The sequence below is a fragment of the Tupaia chinensis genome, unplaced genomic scaffold, assembly GCF_000334495.1.
Source record: "Tupaia chinensis unplaced genomic scaffold, TupChi_1.0 Scaffold000115_1, whole genome shotgun sequence".
Lineage (NCBI taxonomy): Eukaryota > Metazoa > Chordata > Mammalia > Scandentia > Tupaiidae > Tupaia > Tupaia belangeri.
Genome location: NW_006159579.1, coordinates 6,162,260 through 6,176,836, shown reverse-complemented (window position 1 = coordinate 6,176,836; position 14,577 = coordinate 6,162,260). Strand labels below are relative to the sequence as shown.

Genomic DNA, 14,577 nt, shown 5'->3' with positions numbered 1-14,577 from the left:
CACGTGGGGTAAAGTCTCTTTAAAATCTAAATGACGTATAGTGATTAAATGTATAAATAATAATTTAAATTAATAAAAATTATTTTTAAAATAAATTTATATATATTATATATAAAAGCAGAAGAAATACAGAAGCCAAGCGCGTTTGGGTGGGAACATGCCCGGGAAGCTCCCTGGAGGAGTTGGCCAGGACGCTGGCCACAGGGAAGGTCCGGGGCTGGGCTGGCTGACCTGCTGCCTTCCACTTGCACACCTTGCTCCTCTTCAGGTCCAGTCCCAGGACGTCACAGAGCGCGGTCAGCTCTATGAGGGCCAGCGAAGGGATCTTCCTCATATCCTCCAGGGACAAGTCTCCTATCCTTGTCACTCCGAGTCTGCCTTTGGGGATTCTGAACTTCTAGAGAAGGAAGTGAAGACAGTGTCTCAGGCCATGTGTCTGATGTGTATACGGAGGCTCCCCTGCCCCGCCAGGCACTTAGGCACGAGGAAGACAGAGTGGATAAGAGCAGAGGAGAGAGGAGCTGTGGATTCCATCCTGGACTCGAGAACGTTCGGAGCCTCAGATGACCATTCTGTAGCCGTAAAGCAGTGCCCGCCCCTTCAGGGCTCTGTGGGGTGAGATGAGCTGATGGGTCCACAGAGCTTAGCACAGTACATGGCACCAGGCACAGAGCGAGGCCAGGACACAGAGGCTGCTTTTACTACCTGCATTATAAGAGGGACTTAGGGGGGAACCAGCAGGCGGTGTGGTGGTAAAGGCTCTGGACACTCCCACATGGCTGACCACGGTTTGAGTCCCAGACCTGGTGGCTTGCTTTCTCACTTTCTCTCTTTCTGTTCAAATTTAAATAAATGAATGAATAAATAAAATAAAATAATTCTTAAAAAGAAAAAAAGAGGGACTAGAAGAGAGGAGTCATCCCATGGGCTTCCTGTCATTGCTTCTATTCTTGTCCTTTGTCCCTCTCCCTCATTCCATCTGTCCTTTTACCCTTGGCCATGCCACCCACGGTCACCTCGCTCTGAACCAACCAAATAGTAACTGAAAAATAAGAGCTCAACTGTGCCATCTAGAGGCCATACTGGGGAACCTCGGGCTACTCCTGGTACTCCTGTTAGAAAACAGCAAGATTGACAGCTTTGCCCAGTGTGACCTGAGGGACCCAGCAGATTATCCTTCAGTACCCACATGAGTGCCCCCAGGGAGAGTAGCAGGCTGTGGCTACATTTAATAATGTTATAGTTAGAATATAGCGTAATGCTTGGTACGTGAGCTATCACACTTCCCGGGTTCAAATTCCGACTTGACTTAGGAGTTCAGGAGAATAATTTTAGTTGTTTGTTGGTTTTCTCATCTGAAAAATGGGACTAACAACATTTCTAATTCGTAGGGCTGTTGGTGAGATTCAACTCAATAAAGCATATAAAACATGCTGTCAGACATGCAGTAATTGATAATTATTAACTATCACTGTTTTCTTTTAGTTTATTTACACAATCACCACCCACATAACTGTATAAGACAAAATCATGCATGTAAATATTTGGTATAGGGCCAGCAGGTGGCAGAGTGATTAAGCCCCTGGACTCCCACATGGCTGATTGCGGTTCAAGTCCTGGACCTGGTGGCTTGAAATACACTGGGCACATGTTTGCACATGCCCTAACTCCTGAGAGAAGAATTGAGGAGAAGGGATCGCAGCGAGGCCATCCTGCCTGGGTAGGACCGGGGATTTCTCACTATCCCTCTCTATGTATCTGTCTATTTTTCATTCTCTCTGGCAAGTGCATGTGCAATATGGCAAAAATCTAAGAGAAAAAGAAACACTTGCATAATGCCTGGTCAGCATTGAGAGGTCAGTCTGTTATATCGCTGGCATTATTAGTTATCAGATCATTCGTAGTGTAATGGGAGAACAACCAAAGGGGAAAGATGGGTTGAGAATGAATGATCTCTGACACTGTAGGAATAGAAACTCGTGCAAAAATCTCCCTGCTGCACCATGGTTATGTCAGACGTTACTTCTGGGAGGAACCAGGCGACGAGTACAAGGGAACTGTACTCTTTTTGCAGCTTCTTGTGTGTACAATATTATTTCAAAATGAAAAGCTTAAAAGTAAATTCCATTAGAATGAATGAAAACACTTTCACATTGAAACAGAAGTTATTGCAGGGTGTTGGGGGCAGCTTTCTTAAGCATAAAGCGTAGTGGTTACTGGGGGAGGTTTGGAGACAGGCTGCCAGGATTCCAGCAGATGGCAAAATGGCTACGTCACTGGACTCTCACGTAGTCAACCATGGTCTGAGTCCTGGACCTGGCTGCTTAAAATTCATGCTGGGTGGTGTGTGTATGTGCCCAAAATCCCAAGAGGAGAATGGAGGAGAAAGGATTGCGATGTGGCCATCCCTCCTGAGGGATTTCTCACTTTCTGTCTATCTGTCGGGCGAGCACACACACCCTATAGAAAAAATCTCCCTCAAAAAGTAAATAAATAAAGTGGGGTCGCAATGACAGCACTCATCCCCTAGGACCAGGTGAAGGGACGAAGCTAGTGCATGGCAGCTCAGAAACCACGCCCAGGCCCAGAGCAGCCCTCAGCACAGTGTCACCCAGGGTCACCCAACTGCATCATCATGGGGTCAAAGAAGAGATTCTTCCTTTCGTACTGACAGGACCTGAGAAAGATGACAGCCCATGAAAGAAGTCAGAACAGTGGTCACCCTGGGGAGAGGAGGCCACCAGGGAAGGGCAGGGGGAGGCTTTGGTGAGGAAGGAAGTTTCTCTATTTTGACTGGATGGCGGTCACACAGGGGCACACATCGCTGTGTGTGGTAAATTCCTGGGCGCCTTACTGTGAGTTATGCTCCATGCTCAGACACCCACAAGGAAATGACTGCGTCCGCCGTGCCAGGACCAATGATCATTTGAAGAGAAAATATGAAACAAAACAAAAATATAAAAAAACCTAGAAAGTTAGGTCTCTCTTGTACCAAACACCCAAATTAAGCTTAAAAATAACTGAAGGCCAGCAGGTAGCATGGTGGTTAGGGTGACTAGACTCCCACCCGGCTGACAGCGACTCGAGCCCCAGACCCGGTGGCTTGCAAAATCACACCAGGCATGTATGTGTGCCCAAAATGCCCAGAGGACAATGGAGGAGACGGGACTGCAGCATGGCCATCCCCTTGGAGGGTGATTTCTCACTTTTCCTCTCTCTGTCTCTCTCCTCTCTGGTAAACACAGACACCCTATGGCAAAAACCTAACAGAAAGACAATTAGAAAGGCATACTTCAGTGGACAGTTGCCAACCTTCTAGATAAGGGAAGACTTTTGAAAGATAAAAGCAAGGAAGAAGAACAGCAGTGAACTACGGGTGGGACTTCTAGACCGGAAGCTCCCTTCTGCCCTTCTCCCCAGCCCTTGGCACCCAGCAGTCACCAGGTCAGTATTTGTGGTAAGAATCAAATGAATGAATGATTCAGTGACTGTCACACTGGGTGCTTGGCAGCCCGGAAGGTGTGGGGAGGGCCCACGACCAGGCCTGGCCACCAGGCAGGCAGTGTCCTCACCGGCAGGGCGCCCCTGTCCCAGGCACAGGCGCCTCCCGGCAGTGGCCTGGCCCTCTGCAGGAGTGCAGCAGCTTGTTCCGAGTAGGCGGAGTCCATATTGAAGGCTTCCTCCCTCCCAGCCTGCTCCTGCGGCCCCCAGGGCTCTGCTGCTGCTGTTGCTACTGGGGAAACAACACAGAGAGGCAGTTAGGACTGACTGCCAGGGAGCTAGTTCTTGGGCTCAGGGCTCAGGCCTTTACCCCCAAGAACAAGTCCGGGGTTCAAGATCAAAGCCCCAGGATCAAACCATTAGGCTTAAGGCTCAGACCTATTGCCCCGGGAGTGATTTCCTAACTAAGGCCCATGGGCCTGATGGCAGTAGCCCACTGAAGGACCCAGCTTATCCCCTCAGGGCTGCTTCCTGCTGCCCTTGAGCCAGGAAGGCAAAGAGCCCTCAGGAAGAAGGAAATGCTCCGAGCTCTGCACCTTCTCTCACTTTAAGGGGCAGCCCCTTTACAGCCTGGAGGCCTCCCCAGGCCCTGGAGAATAAAGACCACTTACCTGGAGGGGATGGAGGAGCCCCGGAACTGAGCTGGGTCCATTTCATACCTGAGTCCCCATTCTCAGAAGATACTTCCTGTGTAAATTCCAGATAGTTGTCAATTAGTCATGTAGGCAGCAGAGGGTACTGGACCATCCCTGGGAGATGGCCATTCACGACACCACCTTTTCAGCCGGAGCAGCGGAAGCTCGGAGGGACCACCTGACTTTCCCACAATCCCACAGCTGCTAAGTGGGGGAGTGGGCAATGGGGGCCAGGTCTGTCTGCCTCTGATGCCTCTCTTTTTTAATAATCTTTTGAGGGACCAGCAGATGGTGTAATGGTTCTGTCACTGGACTCCCATGTAGTCGACTGTGGTTCAAGTTCTGGACCCAAAGGCTTAAAACTCACCCCAGGTACACGTGCTTGCTGTCCAAAATCTCAAGAGGAGAATGGAAGAGAAGGGATTGCAGCATGGTCATCCCCCCCCACCCCAGGGAGTTATTTCTTGCTTTCTGTTTCTCTGTGACTGTCTCTTCGGTAAACACACACCCTCTAGCAAAAATCTCTCTCTCTCAAGAAAATAATAAGCTTTTGATCTCTTTTTTAAAAAAACTATTTATTATTATTGTTATTATTTGCTGTAGAGCACATTTGTTCACCAGAGAGAGAGGGAGAGCGAGAGAAAGAGGGAAAGTGAGAAAGCAAGGCACCAGGTCCAGGACTCCATCGTGGTCAGCCATGTGGGAGACCAGTGCCTTACCCACCATGCCAGCTGTTGGCCCGTGTCTATTGTTTTAATCACTGTGTTCTGCTACTTCGCATGTATGCTAAGAAAGAAGATGCACACCTGTCAAGTGTCAAGTACCAGCAGGTATACAGGTGATGATAAAATGTCCTATAATTGTGTAGACTGCCATTATACAGAGGGGCCCGCCAAGTCACGGGGGTGACAGGCCCATACGCATTGGTGTGCATAGCAGACAGACCTAGATGCAGCATGGGGACACTGGCATGCAGGGAGACGCCTGTGTGCAAGCCTGCTCACTCCACCCACACATGTGAATGTGCACGTGTGATGCATGTGATACATGACACAGCCCTGCAGCGGGACCACTGCACAGTCCCCAGGCAGACAGGGCCCTGTAGGGCCCCTTAGGCTGTTTTACTCACCCCTGAACCGAAGACCCCAAAGACGTCCCTGACATCTCTCACAGGTGCCTTGTGTCGTCTTCGGGCTGAGCGGGCACAGATGTCCAGCCGACGGCACACTGCGGACACCTGAGTCCGTGTCAGAGTGGACAGGAGCCCCCGGTGATCACAGTTCAAGCCGAGGCCACCAAGGAGACCCAACAGGCCAGTGTCCTGCAGCCACTGGGACTCTGCTTCCCCTTCTGCCAACAGAGAGAGAACACCCAGGTGAACACGCAGCTCCACGCTCAGTCACACACGTTAACCAGACCCTGTGTGGAGGCCACGTGGATGCAGGGGCCTCTGCCTATCTTGTGTGAGACCCATTAACACCAACCAGAATCTTCTTGGGAGAAGACTTAACAAGGCTCTGAGAACTCGGGGGGTACCGATGTTGTTAGCCAGTATCTGGATTTGGACCTGTAATAGTCACTCCTGTGGAAATAGAGCAGGCGGTGGAAGGGCCCTGAATGTTCTGACTCTAGAATACAGCAATGAGCTGTCTATACCTCCCATATCTGGCAGAGACCATCAAGCGTTACACAGGCCCAGCTGTGCAGTTAAACTGCTGGTGTCCCCTTGGGAAGCCACCTCTATCAAAGACTTTCTGTTGGAATGGTCCCTTCAACTGGGCTTCATGAAGAAACTGCCATGGTCCTATAGGAAAACCACTAATGCAAACAGTAGGGCCATGTCGAGACTGCAGGATCCTGGGCCCCATCTCCAGGGATCCTGTTCCAGGAGTTCAGGCCCAGGCCTGAGGATCTGCACTTGAAACACCTTCTCCAGATTGTTCTAATGCAACGGGGGCTTCAGATCACACCTGAGAAACATCAGCTTTATGGTGGGTCAAGTGGACAGGAGTCCCTGGAAGAAGTCGTACCCATGTGAGAGGACTGGAGGGCTGTATCTAGCTGTGTCCAGGATTGGCCTAGTTAGTCAATGAGGTGCTGATAGTTTCAAAACCCTCCCATCACCTGCTTTTATGGTTGCTTGGGTTGTGCAAATAGCCAAACATGGAAGTCCTTCCCACCGTTTTTCCTGTATCGGGCAAGTAGAACAAATGCCTCCAGGGCAGCCCCAGCTGTGTGGGTGCACCCCTAAGTCATGACTGGTGGGGGCACCGATTCTATCCTGAAGCCAGGACTTCTTTCATTTGAACAGGATCCTTTCCATATGTCAGTGTTTCCTCAAGTGTAGAGAGTCACTTACTACCCGTATCATCTTTACCTGGCTCTAACTACTCTGTACACTCATTTACCAGACATTCTTCCCTAATCATGGCTGCATTTCTACTTAAATCTATTTTTTAAAAGAAACAGTATCACCATCATAAATGGAGCCTCCAACATCACCCGTCGTTAGTAGAAGTTAGCAGGAAAAGTAAGTATTAGCAATCTTAGCTCCAATTCACACAGAGGCTCCCTCTGCCTTATGAGTCTAAAGAAATATCTGTTTTTATTTAGTTGTTCAAAGAGCCTTCTCCCTTTCCCGCTCTGACTCCAATTCCTCTGTTTTGCTTGAAATTAGATTGCTGGCCATGTCACAGTGCCAGGCAGGGTGCCTGAAGTGGAAGGCATCTACTAAACCCACCTCTCCTATCACCAGGGATTTGCATTCCACACTTGAGACATCACAACAGGTCATACAGCCCTTAGGGGATCTGAGCCACCCCTATGGCCTGTGCAGTCAACCATGGCTAGCACAGCTGAATTATGCCCTTTGCATTTCCTCATTTGCTGAACAGTAAGGATAGAATGTGCTTGTCCTAGCCACTGAGAACACAGTTGTGACAATGGCCTCGTGGAAGTTACGTTCTAGTTGGGGACCCAAACAAACGTGCAAAAAACAAAAACAAAGCCAAAAAAAAAAAAAGAAAAGGTAGTGTCACGTAGTGATAACTGCTATAGTGACAAAGAAGTTAGAGAGTGACAGAGGCAGGGGTGTTATTTCATATGCAGAGGTTGGCAAAGATCTTTCTGAGGAGGTGGCAATCAGCCTAGGACTGACGAGAGAACAAACCATGCAGACAGCTGGCAGAAGAGCACTCCAGGCAAAGGGAGCAGTAAGAGCAGAAGACCTGGGGCAGAGCTGTGCTTTCATGGTCTAAGGAGGCCCCAGGGCAGGAGAGTTACAGAATGCCAGGCTAGAAGGAGATGAGGCTTGTGAGCTAAGATGCGGTGGTTTAACCATGTGTCCCCAGATTCTCTGACTCTCACTTCATGGAGAGGTGGCGTCTTCTTCCCTTCCCTCTGAATACAGGCTGCAGCTGGGGCAGGTGTGACATTAACATCCTTGTGACATCAACATCAGCAGTGAGACAGCTTCTACCTGGCTCTCTCAGAACTCACCATGCTGTGAAGAAGTTTTGCTGAACCCACATGTGGGTGTCCCAGCCCACAGTCACGTCCACTCCGGACACAAGACACATGAGTAAGAAATCCTTTGAGATGAGGCCAGTACCAGCTACCTTCTGACGGGAACTGTATGTATGAAGGTCCCTGAGCGAGAAGAGCTTCGCTGAGCCCATCCCACCCCCAGAGCAGCGAGATACAGTAATAATAATAGTAATAACAGTTGATAGCCATTGCTTTATGCTCTGTTTAGAGCAGTTTGCTGCATAGTATTAGATAATCGGGGTATGATTGTCTATTACTCTGAGAGAGATAGAGAGACATTTGAGGACTCTGAGCAGAGCATAAAAGTTTAGCAAGCAGGTTAGCACCCCAGTGCGGAAGCTAGGTTTGTGTTCATTGCTGTGTCCCCAGTGCCGAGATAGTGCCTGGCAGGTAATAAATATTGGTTGAATGACTTGATCTAAGAAGGAACATAACTGAATTTACATTTTTAAAAAAAGAATTAATTTTATTTTTTATTATATTATTTTAAAATTTCCTATAGGGCATGTGAACTCATCAGAGAGTCAGAGAAAGTAAGAAAGCAAGTTGCCAGGTCTGGGACTTTAATAGTGGTCAACCATGTGGGAGTCCAGCACCTTAAATACCGCGCCAACTACTGGTCCCCAAATTTACATTCTCTTTTAAGAGATATTTTTGATATAGGGAATATGCACTCACCAGAGAGACAGAAAGTGAGAAATCACCCTCAGATAGGATGGCCACACTGCAATCCCTTCTCTCCCATTTTCCTCTGGGGATCTTGGGCATGCACGCACACATGCCTTGCATGAGTTCCAAGTTGCCAGGTCCGGAACTTGAACCACAGTTGACTATGCGGGAGTCCAGCGACATAACCATTACACCATCTGCTGGCCCCCAAATCTACATTAAAAGACCACTTTGACCATGGCACAGACAGCAGATGGTATGGAGCTAGGGCAAAGCAGGGAGACCAGTGAAGAGGATACCACAGTAGTCCAGGCAAGAGAGAAAGTTCTTTCACGTTCTGGGGCAGGTCTGCACTCACATTTCTCCCCCTGGGGTAAGGCCCTCCTCGCCATCCCTGCCAGCTGCAGCAGGCCCCCTCACCCTCTGGAAACAGGCCTTCTCCCCCGCCGTCTTCGTCTTTCAGCTCATCCCTCTGTTGGATCTGCTCCACCTCAATCCAAAAGCCATCCATGGACAAGCTCTCGGCCGAGGACAGTCGCTGGTGGAAGCAGTTGGCAGGACGTGACTGCAGGGCATTCTTTCGGGGAAGCTGCTTCATTCGACCCGAAGAGGAGCCAGAGCTGTAGCGAGCGGGGAGGGAGGAGGGAAGTCAGGCACATCTGCTCATGGTAGTCTGCCATGGGCTTCTTGGTGCTCCAGAAGCCAGCCTTGGCCTCCAGAACCTGGGCAAGCTACCTGAGCAGGGTGGGAGAGAGACGGGCTCTCAGCAACCGACCTGTTACCCATCACCCACCCCAAATCCTTGGGAACAAGTGGTGCCACAGAAGACAGAAGCAGGGCCAAGCAGCTCACGTCTTTCTGCCTTCTGGGGTGAGGTGAGCAGGCATTGACAATGGGACAGCTGGCCTTCGTCAGCGGGGATAAAACACCAGGCCATTACACTGCGACACCTCCCCAGGAATGTGTTACCCTCTAGATCATGGGTTGTCCCCCAAGGTGTCAAGTTTTGGAATTCAGTATTGGGAGGTGGGGACTGCTTCATAGATGCCACATTCTCATGAATGGACTGAGGAGGTCTCTCAAACCCCGATGAGTGCTCACCACATCCCAAGTCACACTGCAACAAGCACTCCAGGACTACTCATTCTGTGCAGAGGAAGTGCTAGAAGTAGAGCTGCTCAAAATGTGAAATTTTGATACTTCTTGCAGAATTGTCCTAGAAGAATTGTTCTGTTGTATTTGTGCTTGTTTTGTGTTGACTTTCTCACCTGCCCTCCTTCTTGTGGGGTCCTGAGCCCATAGTCCCTGACGCTGTCCCTTTTTTTTGTTATAGGGCATGTGCACTCACCAGAGAGAGAGAGAGAGAGAGAGTTGAGAAAGCACCCCCCCAGGGGGAGGGCTATGCCACAATCCCTTCTCTGCCATTTACTTCAGAACTTTGGACAAGCACACACATGGATTTCAAGCTCCTAAGTCTGGGACTTAAACCACACAGCCATGTGGGAGCCAGCAACTTAAACACCATGCCACCTGAAGCTTCTTTCACCCTCAGCCTGAGATCCCACCAATTGATGTCCATCCCGCCAGCTTCCGAAGGTGTGCGCAGCCACACGGGTTCCCATGCTTAGAGGGCACTGCGCTTGGTTTAGTGCTGTGCTGGGACCGTCTTGCCATTCTTGATAACTTTTTTTTTTTTAAATAACTATTCTATTCAAGTTTATTTATTTATTTAATTTTGACCAGAGGGGAACAAAGAGAAAGAGAGAGAGAGAAAGCTGCCAGGTCCAGGACTCAAACTGCAGTTGGCCATGTGGAAGTCCAGTGCCCTTAACCACCACACCACCTCCCAGTCCCCATTCTTGATAACTTTTGAACAAAGCACTCTCATGTTCTTGTGTGTGTGTGTGTGTGTATATATATATATATGTGTATATATATATAAATATAAAAGTTAGGTTGGAAAAGTCATGACATATTTTTTCTATGCAAAAATGTGTCATGACTTTTCCAACAATCATATATATAGAAATAAATGTATATATATTAAAGAATTATTTTATTTAACTTTATTATTTTCCAGTTTGATCAGAGAGAGACAGAGAAAGAGTGAGGAAGTGAAAAAGCAAACCGCCAGGTCCGAGACTTGAACCGTGGTTGGCCATGTGGGAGTCCAGCCCCCCAAATATATATATTTTTCTTTATTTGTACAAGTGCATGCATGAGGGGGAGGGAGGGCACATCTTCTCAGAGACCTGTCATGCTGCAATCTCCTCCATTCCTCCAGCCCATCAGGTCCTGGGCAATTGCACACATACCTGGCATATTCTGTGTTGACCAGGTTGGAGAGTCAAACCCCAATCACCACCATGTGGGCTCCCACTTCTCTTGAGCAGCACATTACCACTGGGTTGCAGAGCCAGCCTCCCCCACCTTCTCTGCACAGCCCGTCCTGCAGTACCTCCATACCCCAGCTTGTGCCTGCCCCCCCAACATTCCGCCAACTCCACCCTGAAATACAGGCCAGCGTGGAGAGCAGAGCTCTGCAGCCTACCAGTGCCCACAGGGAGTCAGGGCATGCAGCCCGGCCCTGGCAACAGCGTGGCCATCTCCACCGAGCAGAAGCTTAACTGGAGACCAATTCCCAGTTAATTATAAAATTGGCTGTTCCGCTCTATTTATGCTTTTTGAGAAAGCCACGAGTCGGCACCTCCTGCGAGTCTGTTCGGCGCCCCATGCTGCTACACACTTGCTTCCCTGAGCTGCTGTGCGATTTGCTTGGAAATTACCGGCATCTGTGTGTTTTCGTGACAATTTGAAAACCGCAGCGATTAAACCAAAACAAAAGTCGTCCACTGTGTCACCATGTGATAGCGAAACAGTGAGGGGGCAATCATCTCTTTGGATAATTTTTTTGAGGTCAGAGAGGGGCCCAGGAAAGAAGAGAAACAAAACACCCACAGTTCCAAAGGTGCAATTGTTCCAAGATCACATTTGGCCGGCCGTGTGGCTGTAAGAACCCCGTTTAGTAAGAGCAACGGCTGCTCAGCACACGCACAAAATGAGTTCAGAGCCTCATGACCATGCCGGCTTTCTGTCTGCTCTGTTTCCGATGTTCTGTTGACCAGAATGGACGCGGAAAAGTGCACCAATCCCACGTGTGCAGGAGGGTGACATGTCTCTAGTTGGTATTTAAACTTTCAGAGTGCTCACGACATGCCCAGCCATAGACATGCCTGAGCATCAGTTTAATACATCCACCCCGTGGGGAGGGTGCTATTGTCTCCAATTTACAGATAAGGAAACACCCAGCAGGTGTAGGGGACCCACTCAGACTTACCCGCTTAGCAAGTGGCAGAGCCAAGATTCGAACGCAGGTTGCTAGCCGCAATGCCAGTGCTCTTAACTGCTGTGCTAAATGGTTCAGGGAGGCCCTGAGGTATAAATGAAGCGATCCAAACACACTGTCTTTCCCACCGTATACCCTGGCCCCCTCTGTGTCCCGTCTCACCCGATCATCAAGCACTCTGGGAGTCACTCCGGACAACCCTTCTCAAGATCCTCCACATCCCAGTAACCAATAATCCCTAGACCCTCAACTTCTTCCCATTCCTGTGGTCACCACCCGGGCCCAAACCTCCACCACCTCTCACCCAGACCACAGCCCCATTACAGACTTCCAGTACGTCCTGTAGGTGCCCTAGTTAGTTTGGAAAGCTCTTCCAGGCTCGTGAAGCTGGCCCAGCAGTCCCCCTTTACGACCCTCACTGGTGCCCCAGGACAGAGGATGAAGCCCTAATGCCTTGTGGCATCGCCCTGACCTGCCTGCGTTGCTAGCCTTCCTCCGTCCCTTCTCCCTCTTGGCTGACTGTCCTTCCTTTATGTTGGCAGACCCCAACCTTTTTAGTACCAGGGACTGGTTTTGTGGAAGACAGTGTTTCCATGGACGAGGTGGGGGTGGGGACGGGAATGGTTTACAAGAACACAACCTAGACGCAGCTCATGCGTAGTTCACAACAGGGTTCATGCTCCTGTGAGAATCAGTTTGGCTGCTGATATGATAAGAGGTGGATCTCAGGCAATAATGGGAGCGACGGGGAGCAGCTATAAATACAGATGGAGCTTCGCTTGCTCGGCTTCTGCTCCCCTCCTGCTGTGCGGCCCGGGCATTAACAGGCACGATACCAGTCTGTAGTCCAGGAGTTGGGGACCCCTGCCTTATCTGACCAACTGTCCTTCAGGCCTTGGCCTCAAGGTCACTTCCTCTAACACATTTTCTTGGGTCTCTAACCTGGGTTAGGTCTTTGCTTTTTGCTTCCACATAGCATTCGTTCATCTCTGTCTTCCCTGTTCACTGCTGTCTCTCCAGGGTTGAGAACACTGCTGGCACATAGTAGGAGTAGATATAAAGGTAGCTCCAGAATTCTTTGACATTCCATTCATGGGGGAGGAGGGATCTCTGCCGCCCCCGCTGAATCTGGCAGTCTTATATCTGGTGTGGCCTGCAGAACACAGCAGAGGTCAATCTCATCGCCTCTGAGCCCGAGCACGAAGGCCACACAGTTCCACCTGCTCTCTTGCTCGCTGTGGCTCCCATCTGGAGCCTGACTGCTGTGCTGAGAGACCCAGGCTGAATGCACGATCACATGCAGGTGCTCCAGTCTCCAGCCCTGGCTGGACTTAACCCTGGAGTCATCTCAGCCCAGGTGTCAGATGTGGGAGTGGAGCTGCTTCCAGATGATTCTAGTTCTCAGCATGAAATTACCCCAGCTGTTCAATAGTCCCAGCCATCATGGAGCAGAGACCAGTCCTTGCCACTTGCCTCATCCCAATTCCTAAGCCACTGAGACCCCTAGCAGAGACAATGGTTCTCTTATGCCGCTGAAGTCATAGACAACCATATTTGTAAGTTTAGAAGTTAAGAACTTTGGCATTAGTGTCACACCGGTGTTTGAGTCCTAGATCTGTCACTTATTAATGGAGTCAACTTGGGGAATCCCTGAACCTGGCTGAACCTGCACTTCCTCATCTTAATAAGAAATTACCAGAAGCAACCTCAGGCAGAGCTAATTAAGAGCTTTAAGAGCTAATTCATTCAGCAATTTAAAATATGTTTTTTTACTTAATTTATTTATCATTATTATTTTTAAATTTGTATAGGACATGTGCACTAGTCAGAGAGACAGAGAAAGAAAGTAAGCCCCCAGGTCCAGAAATCGAACTGTCATCAACCATATGAAGTCCAGCATCAACTACCACCCCACCTGTTGGCCTCCCACAAAGGGTTTTCTTTATTCACACAAGAACACATGTGTGCACGTACATGTGTGAGAAAGATGCACATCCAACATAGGGTCACACTGAGATCCCCTGCTTCCAGTCCTCCAGGATCTTGGGTACTCCACTGGTGCCCTGTGTGGTTTAGGCTGAACTGAAGGGATTCGAACCTGGTTGCCATGTGGCTTCTACCGTTGCAGTCCAGGACACTCTAGACTGAGCTAGAGCTTGGAAAGCATTTTTTTTTCTTTTACATAAAGAAAAGGAAGCCTTGGGACCAGCAGTTAGTGTAATGGCTATGTCGCTGGACTCCCACGTAGTCAACTGCAGTTCGCATCCTGGACCCGGTGGCTTAAAAACTCACGCCAGGTGCTTGTGCGTGCGTGCCCAAGATCCTGAGAGGAGAATGGAGGTGAAGGGATTGCGGCGTGACCATCCCCCCTGGGGGATGATTTCTCGCTTTCTGTCTCTATGTCTCTGTCTGTCTGTCTGTCGAGTGCACGTACCCTATAGCAAAAACCTCTCCAAAAAAAAAAAAAAAAAAAGAAAAGAAAAGAAAAGGAAGCCTCTTTGGCTCATGATTCTGTGGCTGGAAAACCTAAAGGTGTAGGACTGGCATGTCTAGTGCCATGCGACATCCTGGCTGAGAGGACTGGGCAGGAAGTCAGGCATGTGCAGAGAGGATGCTGCGGCAGCCACCTGCCTCCCAGGCCCAGACTATGCTTCATGAACCTCTACCATGGCCTGTTATTGGAAAGTTGGTCTACATAAGGTGCCTGGAACAGGAAGTCCTCCATAAACATTCGTTTGATACAAATGTGTTGTTTCCAGTCTCTTCCTACCTGGGATTCAAAGACAAGGGACTTGCCTGACTGCCCGGTGGGTGTGTAACCTCTAGGCCATGTCTGGCAGAGAGTGGCCAGAGGCTACGAGGCCAAGCCATTGGAGGGGG

At 49.5% G+C, this 14,577-nt stretch overlaps 1 protein-coding gene across 1 annotated transcript in view; it reads right to left on the bottom strand.

Moving 5' to 3' along the window:
* The window catches only part of ARHGAP40 (Rho GTPase activating protein 40), a 44,191-nt gene that overhangs the window by 13,398 nt on the left and 16,216 nt on the right, over nt 1–14,577 (bottom strand). The window contains exons 2-6 of the mRNA XM_006144131.3: nt 8,772–8,971; nt 5,266–5,486; nt 4,113–4,188; nt 3,573–3,733; nt 232–397 (exon numbers count right to left, since the gene is read on the bottom strand). Of these exons, the coding sequence (XP_006144193.1) occupies nt 232–397; nt 3,573–3,733; nt 4,113–4,188; nt 5,266–5,486; nt 8,772–8,971 (824 nt within the window). The remainder of the gene's footprint in view (nt 1–231; nt 398–3,572; nt 3,734–4,112; nt 4,189–5,265; nt 5,487–8,771; nt 8,972–14,577) is intronic.